The sequence below is a fragment of the Candoia aspera genome, chromosome 1 (genome assembly GCF_035149785.1).
Source record: "Candoia aspera isolate rCanAsp1 chromosome 1, rCanAsp1.hap2, whole genome shotgun sequence".
Lineage (NCBI taxonomy): Eukaryota > Metazoa > Chordata > Lepidosauria > Squamata > Boidae > Candoia > Candoia aspera.
The window spans coordinates 209,475,733-209,488,425 of NC_086153.1; the positions used below are offsets into that span (position 1 = coordinate 209,475,733).

At 37.2% G+C, this 12,693-nt stretch overlaps 1 protein-coding gene across 1 annotated transcript in view; it reads left to right on the forward strand.

The window, feature by feature from the left end:
- Window positions 1–12,693, forward strand: part of LRP1B (LDL receptor related protein 1B) — a 707,094-nt gene that overhangs the window by 470,860 nt on the left and 223,541 nt on the right. Inside the window, exons 29-32 of the mRNA XM_063307533.1 lie at window positions 1,436–1,567; window positions 7,499–7,726; window positions 9,480–9,654; window positions 11,000–11,094. Coding sequence (XP_063163603.1) covers window positions 1,436–1,567; window positions 7,499–7,726; window positions 9,480–9,654; window positions 11,000–11,094 — 630 coding nt within the window. The remainder of the gene's footprint in view (window positions 1–1,435; window positions 1,568–7,498; window positions 7,727–9,479; window positions 9,655–10,999; window positions 11,095–12,693) is intronic.

The following is a 12,693-nucleotide window of genomic DNA, read 5'->3' on the forward strand; positions in this document are numbered from 1 at the left end:
GGTGAGTGGCTGGCGCAGGCAGGCAGTGGCTTGGCATGGGTGGGTGGTTGGCGCAGTGTGGGTGGGTGGCTGGTGCAGCACCATGCAGGTGGAATCTTTATTGCAGACAAGAATGAAACCATACAAACAGTTGATTGCCAACTACTAGGGACGCTACTTTTATGCTTACCGTATTTTAAATTTTCTAATGGTATGTGGGAATGACCTTGGAGTCAGGAGGAAGAGTTGCAGCCTAAACAACCATTGTGCAAAATGTAACTCAGCCCACAGAAGGAAAAAAGGGGGTGGGAAGCACTTCAGAAGGGAACCTCCCTAGTTTCCTGGAAAGTAAATGTAAATGAAGGGAGAAGGGCTTTCAAATTTGCAAGATTCTGTGACTGTAACCTTACAATGAAGGTAGGATTAGTACTCATGATTGTGCTTCTTGTCTGTATTACCTTGAAGGGTTGAAAAAATGATATTTTCTTCCCTCCTGTCCTTCCTTGAATTAATGGATTTGTGGCATGGGGCTTATTGGTCTTGAAGCTAAGAGATTTTCATTTCTGTCCTGAAAACCACTGACTCCCCCTGAACCCTTACAGAGTGTTAACCCAGTCTCAATTGCAGAAGAAAACACCAAATAACAATACAGACCCTTGAAGACCTGGCATTGCTGATCAACATGAAGAAGAGCATCCTCCAACCACTGTTGATGATACAACACCTAGGCACAGTCCTGGATACAGAAAAAAGTACAATTTTCTTGCCAAAGGGATTCACTTCAAAGATCCAGCTGACCAGATGTCCTAATGCCAGTCTTCAGGGCCAGATGATCACCTGTACGGATTCAGTACCATGGGAGAGATTCCACTCACATCCTTCCAATGGATTCTCTTCCCCTTCCAAGAATGTAATAGCCCAAAGAACCCAGAGATGCATCAAGAATAAAGAGCTATCTCAAGTCCTCTGAAGAAGAAAATGAAAAAAAGCCTTCATGCTGCTATTAGCATGCAAGGGCTTACCCCCTTTTAAGAAACACTGAACTGAAATTGAAAATATACATACCTCTCAGCCTCTTGTATGGTGTGGCAAATGCCGTTCCCCACTCCCCACCCCCGCCAGAAATTCTTTTACAAAGTTGGAAATATCCATCTCTTTATCTTAAAAAGTAATAAATTATATGCTTACTAGAGGCAAGATCCAGCCTAGCATCTCTTCCTTTGGAAGAAACAATGGGTAACAATAGTTGAATGCTGATAAATGCTGAATACCACTGAATGCTAATAAATGTTATTTCTCTGCAGCTTACATGTTTCTTTCTTTTTCCCTCTATGATTAAGTTCTTATGATCAATCCATTAACATTTTGATCTCCTTCAAAATGGAAAATGATACAATATATGAATGTAAGCAAATTATATAATAAACAAACCTCCGTATTACATTTTTAATTCTAGCTCCTAATCCTTGTGCTGCTAACAATGGCAAAGGTCCTTGCTCTCATATGTGCCTGATCAATCATAACAGAAGTGCTGCTTGTGCATGTCCTCATCTAAAGAAACTGGCTGCAGACAGAAAGACATGTTATGGTAAGTTTCTTATAGTTTATTTTTCTAATAGCTGCTTAAAAGACAGGGCACAGAGCCTCTGTACTGCCATTTACTGATGACCTTGATGGTAACTCTTGCTTCATGATAGCGATTGCTTGAATGTATTTAGCTTGTGAAGATTTATATATATTATCTTGTTTTTTCCCCATTTCACTGTGAATGTAAATAGTGCATTCACAGAAGTTATCTCCCCAAAACAGAGAGATTTGTAAGTGGAAATAGTATAATCAGAAAATGATGATGCAGGTAAACTGCATAATGAAAAGGTTCTTACTAGTTTAATCTCTACCTGCTCTTCTTTTGAAGTCATCTTAGTACCATTGAGGGAGTCTTATAAAGCAGACAGCTACTCAAAAACAAATTCTTTAAAACCATAATAAAGGCAGAAATGTCAAACAATTCTCATGTATTTGGTGTTTTGGGGAAAAAAAATAAAATTGCTACAATGCTTTATTATCAGGATATACCTAGGAAACAGGATATATTAACAAATACACAGTATTATGTTCTTTAAGATATAGACAATTGGATAAAAGCAGTATTGATTCTTTGATGTAAAATCTTCAGCTTCAGAATGGACATACAGCTTTCCATAAACAGTTTTTCCATTTATCTTGGAGGAGAGACAGGAACTCATTATACACATCCTCTTGTATTTGTTTTTGCAGCAGAAAACAAGCTTCACTGTTGTTGTATGTTGATTCTTTTCTCAGCTTTTCATGTACAATCCCACCAGAAAAGTACTCTTAAGTATTTCCATGTTCATGTACTTTGTCTCTTATACTTTAGCTTGTGTTTTTTTATTTTTTAAAAAACATTATTTTATTACCTATAAGTACTGATAAACTAAAGCAATAGTCCATACAATTCAGAAATCACCAAATCATACATGACTAAATATTGTATGAAACATGAAACAGTATCAAGGAACCATAAAATAAGCCAGGTGGGTGACCTTGGAGCAGTCACTTCTCTTATGCCTAGGAAGAAAGAACTGCCAAGCCATTTCTTTCTTTCTTTTTTTAATAAGAATTTCATTAGATTTAAAGCAAAGATAAAAACTACAAAAAAGAAGAAAAAAACTACAAAAAGAAAAAGAAAAACACTAAAAAGGTGTGAAAAGACAAGAAGAAAAGAATTTTAAAGGTTACACAAAGAGGTGACTTCTGACTTTTAACAGCAAGAATATACAGCAATTTCCATAATCAATCCCTTACTCTATATCAAACCAAAATCTCATTATTTCTATAAATCATTCCATTAGCACATTATAAAAATCACTAAATACAATTGTTCTCTCCCCTTATATTAAAAGAAAAAAGAAATATATAAACTTCCTAATCAACTTCCCCACAAAGAAAACATTTATTTAATTATTTCCTTCCAGCACTACTCTATACATTTCTGTCCACTATAATAAAGATCAAACTAAAAATATATATTAATTGTCTACTCTTATAATTAATAATACTACAATTGTAACAATCTTAATCCTGTTAAATCTAAAACCAAGCATTTATTATTTTACCCTATTAATCTTAATCCAAATAATTAAAAAGGAATGAAGTCAAACAAGCCTTAAAAGCAATCCAAATAAACATTCTTAAAGCCTTACCCCACTTCAAAATATACCAAAGCACTTACATATCTCCACAGTACAAACAAAGCATTTTTCATAAAAAAATCAGACAGCCCAAGTGCCTCCCTTAAAAAGTCCGACTTCTCAGCAGAAAACCTCCCATTGAAAAAGAGCTCTTTCTTCCCATAACATTCCATCAGAAAAACAACAATTTGCAATTCAATCTGTCCCTTTAATTCCTTCAACTCCACAATCTGGTTGTTATCTGGCAAGTCAACAGAAGCCTTAATCTCTCTGTCAGTAAAAGTATTTCCATTTTTGTTGAGCTCTTCAACTTCTTTCATGACATCCCCAGCCAGATGACACATTTTAGAGCTGATGTTTTCTACAATGTCCCAAATATCTTGCATAATAACTTGACAGGAATCAGAAAAAAAAAATCTATTTAAGCTCACAACGGAACTCTGAGAAAGTCTGCTTGAAATCCTCCATGACTCAGGCAGTAGATTATGGCACCCCCTAGGTACTTAACTAGGAGTTAATGGAAAATTTCCAAAATATGTTTACATAAGTGAAAGTGCATTAAGAAGCAGCTCATCAGGGAAAGCAGCAGCAGAAAGCTAAAGGATCAAAACAGCAGATTCAATGTGTAGGAAAATATTAATTTTTTTCAAATTCAGTGCAGGAATAATAGCAGGTAGGCAATTATTTATTCTCAGTCCTCCTTAGTATTTGGATGGGAAAGAAACCAAAACTTAAAAAGATTTTTAAAAAATTAATCCCAAAAATACTGATAAGCACCAAGAGAGATCACTTCTCCTTGCTGTAGAAAGCCTATTAGGGTACATAAACTTAAAAAAAAATATATAAATTCAGTGATTTAGAAATGGGGTGTCCCTTTAAAGCTACAGCACATCTTGGAAATGGTGACATCCCAGCCTCCCGGCGTCTCTTACCAGATTAATGAGAACGCTGTTTGTGATCCTCTGGCTTCAAGTTGCTGTTCTGAAGGACAGATGGGATGATTCCAAGCAATTTCTGTCCATGAAAACACTCCAGGGCTTCAGGAGAAACCTGCCTGATCCCCCCCCCCCCCCAAAAAAAACCTGCCTCATTGTCAGTTCTGCCCGTGGAGCCCGTCGGCACAGCTGTTCAGTCCACCATGTCCCCACTGGAAGTTAGAAGTGCCAAGTCATTTCTGAAAAAATGCTGCCAAGGAAAGTTCAGGGGGCAGTTGCCAGGAGTCCAAAATGATTTGAAGACACAACTTTCAAGTGTGTATGTGACATATTATTATACTTTCCATAATATTATATAATATAATAATATGATTCCTTTTTATGTATTAATCATATCTAGTTCCTATCTGATTTTAATCTGTTGATATATTAATAAAAAAAGAGATATATAAACTTGTGTGGTGTTCTAACTCAATATGCAGCCTGCAGGGATCTGGTTTAGTGGCCCCATTTCTGTTTGACATCACTGGAATAAAGAATGATGGCCATATTTTCAAAAACCTGTTGTTTTTCCAAAATGCACCATATCTAGGTGACTCCCACAAGGCAGCTCTTCTCCAATCTTGGGGAACTATATTTGGGACATTCTGTTGCCTCCAGTAACAAGGAACAGTTAACAGAAGCAGCAGGAAGATCTCATACACTACTTTCATATGATATATATATAAATAAATAAAAATATAAATTAGGGTGGAAATGTTCTGGTTATTTTTTTAAGACCCTTTTTATATAAAGGTGAGGAGATTGGTCTCTTTTTTGAAGGAGAGGGAAATTCCCTCCATCATACACACAGCAGGGTCATAGGGTGGATGCCAGGTAAAGTACTCCCACAAAGATAAATGGTAGCAACAAAAGCTACCACCCCAATACATGAGGTGGGGCTAGGGAGTGAAGACACAGAGGGCAGTTTGGGACATGAGGCTTGGAACCTCCAGTTTTTCACCCTGCAGACCTCAGCAATTTATTACATTCTTGAATAACTCTCTTTTGATTTGTTAATTTATCTTTAAAAAGCTTTTTTTGAAGGGGAGAGGGGGAATGCAGGATTTAACTGGAAAAATGAGTACTAAAAACTCAGTTGAATCAACCAAGTTCAGCTTTCACATCTTTGAATCACATATTGTTTCAATCAATATTGGAGTTTTAAAAGTTATTTATGTAATTGCAGCAACATATGTAACGATTGCCTATTCTGACATACTCAGTCTCACAAGGGGATTTTTTATGAAAACTGATTTATTGAAAGAATAGTATGCAAATACGAAGAAAGCTGAGAATGAGCAAAAGCGCGCCAAATACAAACTAAAAACCCTCGCTTCAAACCCAGTTCCGCCCCCCCTCCCGCTTAGCAACCACCCCCTCCCCGGTGTTAGCAACAGTTGCCCACATCGGCCTGAGAAAGTAACCTTGAAGACATTCCGTAACCCAAACATACATTCCACAGTTACAGTAATGAGATTACAGCCTGGCACGGCTGGAAATTTCCACTCTGCAAACACGTATCAGGAAAGTGACATGCGAAATATTACGATGTATTCAGAACATTGGAACGATGAACATGACATACTGCCCCCCCTTAAAAAAAATTGCAAAATTAAGGAGCAGGTTTAGCAGGATAGGCAGTATGAAAACGGGTAAGGAAATTCGATTTATTTGGAACAGAATGCAAACACCAAAAAAGACGAGAATGAACATGCAGCATGCCTGGCGACTATATATACACATGGGGCGGTCCCCACCCCCTCCTTCCCACCCTCCGTTGTCCCTTGAGTCACCCCGGAATGCTCGATGGGTGACCCTGGGGTGAGATTGAGGTTAAGTTTGGCAGTTGGTTGTTGGCCGTTAGAATGCCCCGTCTGCTTCCCGGGTCTTGGCGCCTCGCAGAGCCATTAGAAGTTCCTTCTCTCCTTCCTCCCCTGGAAAGGCATGACCTCTGTTGCGATGCGTTTTTGGATTGCAACGAGTTCGTGACATACTGCCCCCAAGGAGACTCTAAGGCGCAGGGTTGACATGATATCCCCTCGCCAGCAACGGCAGCCGCCGCCGCCAATTCGCGCTGCTCCTACAAGCGCCCGGCCCCGCCTTGTGCTGCCCCAAGCCTCGCGGCGATACCTCCGTCTCTCCCCCATCTTCGTGGCCTCTGCATCCACACCGGTTCAGGGGCGGGCTGGTTTGCCGACGGGCCTCAGTGCGCTCTGCCTTCCGTTGCTTTCTCCTCCTGCACTTCGCCGTGGTTCTTGTCTCCGATATGAACGGGGTAGGGAACGAGCTACGGTGTGCTCTGCCCTCCACCGCTGCCTCCTCCTGCGCTCCGCTTAGCCGCTGAAGCCAGTGTGTTTCCATGGCACCAAGTCGTGCGCCTGCTCGGACGCCGCCCGTGGACTGGCCGCTCCGCTTCTGACCTCCAGCTCTCGGGTTTGTGTCTTTGTTGCTGACACTCACCCTGCAACCCTCCGGTAGCTCTGAGAGTCCTGCAGCACCCGGTCGCCTCCCCTTCCTCCTCCGAGAGCAATCCTGGATCCACCTGGGCTTCCTGCCCCTCTAGGAGTCTGATCCCTCAGCGATCGCTCGGGCCGCGGGGTAGGACGACTTGCCGCCGTGTCTCTGTTAGCCACCTCTCCGTGGGTCGAGTTGTTCCGTCGCCAGCCTGAGTTCCTCACAGATATCGTCTCTGGATAGATGCTGGCAGAAAGCTGGGATTCTCAGCTTTATATAATGATTGCCTATTCTGACATACTCAGTCTCACAAGGGGATTTTTTATGAAAACTGATTTATTGAAAGAATAGTATGCAAATACGAAGAAAGCTGAGAATGAGCAAAAGTGCGCCAAATACAAACTAAAAACCCTCGCTTCAAACCCAGTTCCGCCCCCGCTCCCACTTAGCAACCACCCCCTCCCAGGTGTTAGCAACGGTTGCCCACATCGGCCTGAGAAAGTAACCTTGAAGACATTCCATAACCCAAACATACATTCCACAGTTACAGTAATGAGATTACAGCCTGGCACGGCTGGATATCTCCACTCTGCAAACACGTATCAGGAAAGTGACATGCGAAACGTTACGATGTATTCAGAACATTGGAACAATGAACATGACACATAGCTGAATTTTATTTATAATGGGATAATATCCAATTCTTTTCCTCTATTCTGCAACAAGTTTTGTTTATACATAACAGTACCAAATAAGTAACAAATGTGCATATTATATGTTTTCAATATGCAAACTTAAATATTATATATGTTGTTATATATAAAATCACATTTCACTGCCCTGTATCTAAGAAAATCACAACTTTCTTTTTTATAGAAATGAAAAAATTCCTTCTTTATGCAAGGCATTCAGAAATAAGAGGTGTTGACATAGAGAATCCATACTTCAATTATATAACGGCGTTTACAGTTCCTGATATTGATGATGTGACAGTTGTAGATTTTGATGCAGTGGAAGAACGTTTATACTGGACTGATGTGAAAACACAAACTATAAAACGGGCCTTTATTAATGGAACTGGCTTAGAAACTGTCGTATCAAGAGGTAAAGTGTGTATTTTAAAAAGCAATATTGCGTATATATACGAAATAAAACAGAAATTATCTTTCTTCCCTAATTAACATATTATTAACATGTAAGCTAGCCATTTGGTTTTGAGTAAAAGCTGGTCACTGTTAATTGCACTAAAAGGTTATCTTTGTTATGTGTTACATATTTAAGCTTCCTTAACAATAATTTCTTTTCTACAATACTTCCTCTATTATAATTCTTTGGCTTGAAAACTGGATTTTCACCAGTCTCTTTTTTGTTTTTCCTTGTACCTACATCTGGTCATTGACTGTAATAAAGAATTTTGATTTGATTTGATTTGATCTTTGTTTTTCTCTCAAAAGTTCCAAGATATGACTTCATGGCCAAGAAATAAAGCTGGTTGTTACATATTGTTAAATTTGAAGATTTGATAATCTCATTTTCTAAATCCAATGTGCCCTTCAAAAGTCTTTAATTTTTAAACAGTTTCTCTCATATTTTATCAACTTGTGTTAGAATGTCATCATGGAGTATCCAAAACAAAACAGTAATTATATATGGTTATATCCAAATCTACCTAACAAAGAGAGAAGAGAAATTGCTGATTAAATACACCCCAATGCCCCTTCATCATTAGAGAGTTTGAGCCATAAACCTGATCTAGTTTAACATACATAATTTGTGCCACAGAATCCTTCAGGAAGCCCACAAAAAGACCAGTATACAATAGAACATTTTTATCTTTGTTCTTCAGAAACTGATGAACGAAATGATGCTGCCTGCATGTAGAATACAGTCATCAAGATTATTAATCAGTGGAAGATTTTTTTTAAAAAAACACTATTAATTCAAGATGACAGCTATCTCCACATCCTTAGTTCTGCTGAGTGCAGTTGAAATACTGCCTCCTTTCATCAGACATGAATCTCCTTCAGTCAGCTTTGCTGGATGTTCTGTGAGATGTCCTATCTTAGAAGCACACAAAAATTGCTGTCTTTCAATTTTCTGTACACCATGGGTTATGACCTCTTCATTTGAAAGTATAGATTAATTTTTCTTATTTAATATTAAAGTGACCAACTTTTGTTTAAGGTTTCCTCCTCCTCCTCCCACCCACATTTTGATGTATTATTTCTAGCACCGAATAAACAAGTAGCAGTGTAATATAAATCCATTAAAAATAAAGCTTGCATTTCTTCCATGGAGAAATATGAAATCTAGTCATATATTTACTTGAAAATTCTTGTTCCATAGACTACAGTTATTACAGATATGTGACTCTATACAGTTGTTAGGGCTGACAAAACATTCACAAAGCATGATGTGGGAGAGCACATTGTCTATGAAATGTAGCCTGTCTGTTTCAAGGGCTTTTCCAGGTTATATCTGCATGTGTGCATCTCTTCACCAGGAGTCTTGCAGCTATGTAGTCAGTGCATGCATAACCATGAACAAGGAACCTAGGAAAGGCCTTAGCCAGACTTGTGGAGAATGTGGCTGCCTCGGTGCTCTTTGAATGCTTTGGACAACCCTAACAATATACACAATTTGCATTTTGCTCTTCCTGCTTATAATGTATATCTTTATATCTTTATAGCTCAATCCTGTATATTATAGCATAAAAACTAATTTAAGATTAAATAAAAATTAAGCATTACAGGTGTGAAGTTACTTAGGGTTCAGATAGCATATAAAATATTTTCTTCAGCAGAGACTAACCAGCAGGGCAGTTTGGACAAATAGATTTTTGTTTTATATTTTGTAGATATTCAGAGCATTCGTGGACTGGCTGTGGATTGGTTATCACGTAATTTATACTGGATTAGCTCAGAATTTGATGAAACACAAATTAATGTGGCACATTTAGATGGCTCTTTAAAAACTTCAATTATACATGGAATTGATAAACCACAATCTCTTGCAGTTTATCCAGCTAAAGGGTAAAGTATTATTCCTATCAGTACAGCTTTGGGATAGTAAACAATGTGCATTCTTTGAGATATAACTTTGTGTTTGCTTGTCAAGTTGAATACTATTTGTACTTTGATGTTATTTTAATCCTCTGTTAGCCACCCAGAGTCACTTGGCAAGTGGGCAGCTGTATAAATACAAGAAATATAAATACATAGAGAGAGAATTTAGTGAATTTTAGCTTCTTATAGGGACTGAAATCTCCATATCTCCATAAAATACTAGTATGGAGACCATTTTCCCCAAAAAACAAAACAAAAACAAAAAACAAAAGTCAGGGAGGGGAGGAAGAGATAATAAATTAAACCTTTGTGTTCATATGGATAGCTATTTCTTTTAGGGATCTTTGCCTCTGTATGTGTAAATACATATGGGACAAGTTGTAATTTTTTACATGGTCAGTATTAGAACTGCATTTTATTTATTTATTGTGTGTTTTAAAATATTTCTGAGGTTCTAATATTAATCACAGTCTGGAGGAGGTAGTGATACTATTTGTACTCTTCTAAAGAAGAATACAGGTTAAAAATTACATAATACAACCTATACAAAGTATAAGTTTGGATTCTGGGAAACTGCATTCCTACCACTACACAGTTTATTTTTGATAAAGCATAATAATGTAAAAAGTAAATAGATATATTCATTGTCATTCTTAAATCTTTAATTAAAAAAAAACTGGGTTTCAATTTCCACTTAGAAAACCCAAAGTTGTTAAATATATTTTAAAATCAAAGCTTCACGTTGGTAATTTTTTAATGTTTCATTCTGTATATTCATACATCTTACTGTTATATTGTTTAGTTTTATAAAGGATGTAGTGCAGATAACGGTGATTATTACCAGTGCATGCCAAGTTAAGATTATTTTTCTGACTAGATTTAAAAAACAGCTTCAATAAGAATTCAGTACAATTTTTGACTGAAGTATGGTTTCAGGATCCTAGAAGATTAGCCACATAAAGCTCTATTGGCTCATGGCAGGGAGGCACAATAGCCACAATACACATATTATGTTGTGATAACAGTTTCGGGAAATACAGTCACGTTTGGGGATAAGAGTTCACCAGCTCTAAAGCCCATTATTTCCCTTATTCATCAACACCCCACAAAACTTCTAGTGTGGTGCTGGAATCATAAATTTTAAGAAAAGGAAAAAAAAAGTGTTTGTGCCACTTGTCACATCCATAGTAAAATAGCAAGCTGCAAGATGTGGCTGTTATTCCATAATGGAATATCTTCCTCTCTATAATAAAATATGATTACTTTGTAAATATATTTAATGCAACAGTGGTTTATATCTATTTTCATTAAGGAAACTTTATTGGACTGATGGGAACACAATTAACGTGGCAAATATGGATGGTAGCAACAGTAAAATACTACTACAGAATCAAAAAGACCCAGTTGGTAAATATTGCTATGACCACTCTCCTTTCATGTCAAGTTGTTTTGCTATAATTCAAGAGATTATATCTGCATAGATATTTGATATGGTGTACACCAAGTAAACCAGGATGAACATAGACAATGTCAGATAGTTTGGCTTCCATTTTTTCAGAGTACTATAGTGCTGGAATTTTCATGACTCAATTCACTCCTTGTACTAAGTCACAATCTGATTTGTTTGTCTTAGCATGTTGTGTAAACTCAGCCATGTAATTTATAGCCCATCTCATTACCAGTGAACTGTGGGTAACATTGAATAATCCAGGGTTTTAAACAAGCCATAGCTTAATGAAACTTGTGAACCCAGTCAATACAAGTTTGTGTTTCTTTAGGAATGTACAAATTAAGCAGATATTTACTGAGGAAGTGTCAAAGCAGTGGTAGTTTAGTTTAGTTTAGTTTATTATGACTGTAGACCAGAACAACTTAAAAAATAAGATAAGATAGATTCATCAAAAATAAAGCATGATCTATCAAAAATAGTATACATATAAAATTACATATATTTTGGTATACCATCTTTGCCAGTATATTGCCAAAGCAAACATATCATTCTAATTTCACAGTAATATCAGTTTTCCCCAGTTCACCAAAATCAGTTTGCTAGTAGACAAATATGTAAAAACTATATGATTTTTAAATAACGTAAAAACACATTTTATATATGGCAAACAAGAGTGAGTTCAAATATGAGGAAGCCTTAGGCTTTGGGGGAAAAAACTGTTCTGAAAAATTTCCCAAGTGCAGCCCTATCAGGAAATAGGCAGCACCTGGGAACATCACTGACTGCTCCATTCCAAGTCCACTTCCCTTTCACGCTCTGCCTGCCTTCCCTACCTTGTTTGTGTTTAACCATGATATTTTAAACTAGTTTGTTTTACTTCCAATAATGAGACAATATTCCAAACTTCACAACCATACAAAAAGAAGCCTGTGTGTTTTGGGTTTATTGACTTGGAATTTTTTGTTTTATTTTGTTTATTTCTTTTTTACCTGTCCTGTTCATGTGGATTTAATGGACCTGTGTTTTATGTTTGTTTTTGTCTTTTAATGGAATGTGATTTATGTGTGTGTGTGTGTGTGTGTGTGTGTGTGTTTGAGGTTATGAGGCTTTTTCCTCATGTGTTTGTGAGAGGTCTTATTCATATATCATGAGTGTTTGTGAGATGGGTTTGGGGAAATAGGGACTTTTATGCAGGTGTATATTTTTCCTACTTTGTTTTTTTTACTCTTTATTAAAATAAGTATTTTGGTGGTAGTGGTGCGTTAAGTTACAGTTTGAATTTGGAGGTCACATTCCTCAAATCTTTGAATTCTGCACATGGAAGAATTAGCCACGGAAATAATTCTATTGCTAAAGAGAACAATTGCTTCAAGGGAAAAACAAAACAAAACAGGAAAACAGTTCAGTCTGAGGAACAGGCATTTTTAAGATGGTTTTGCCTGGCATCTTTATAGATTGGTATAAAGCTTGGGTCAAAAACAAACTGGAAATGAATGAGAATTCTGGATTTAGACATGATAAAGCATAGTTTAAAAGGCCAGGAGCAATAAACTCTT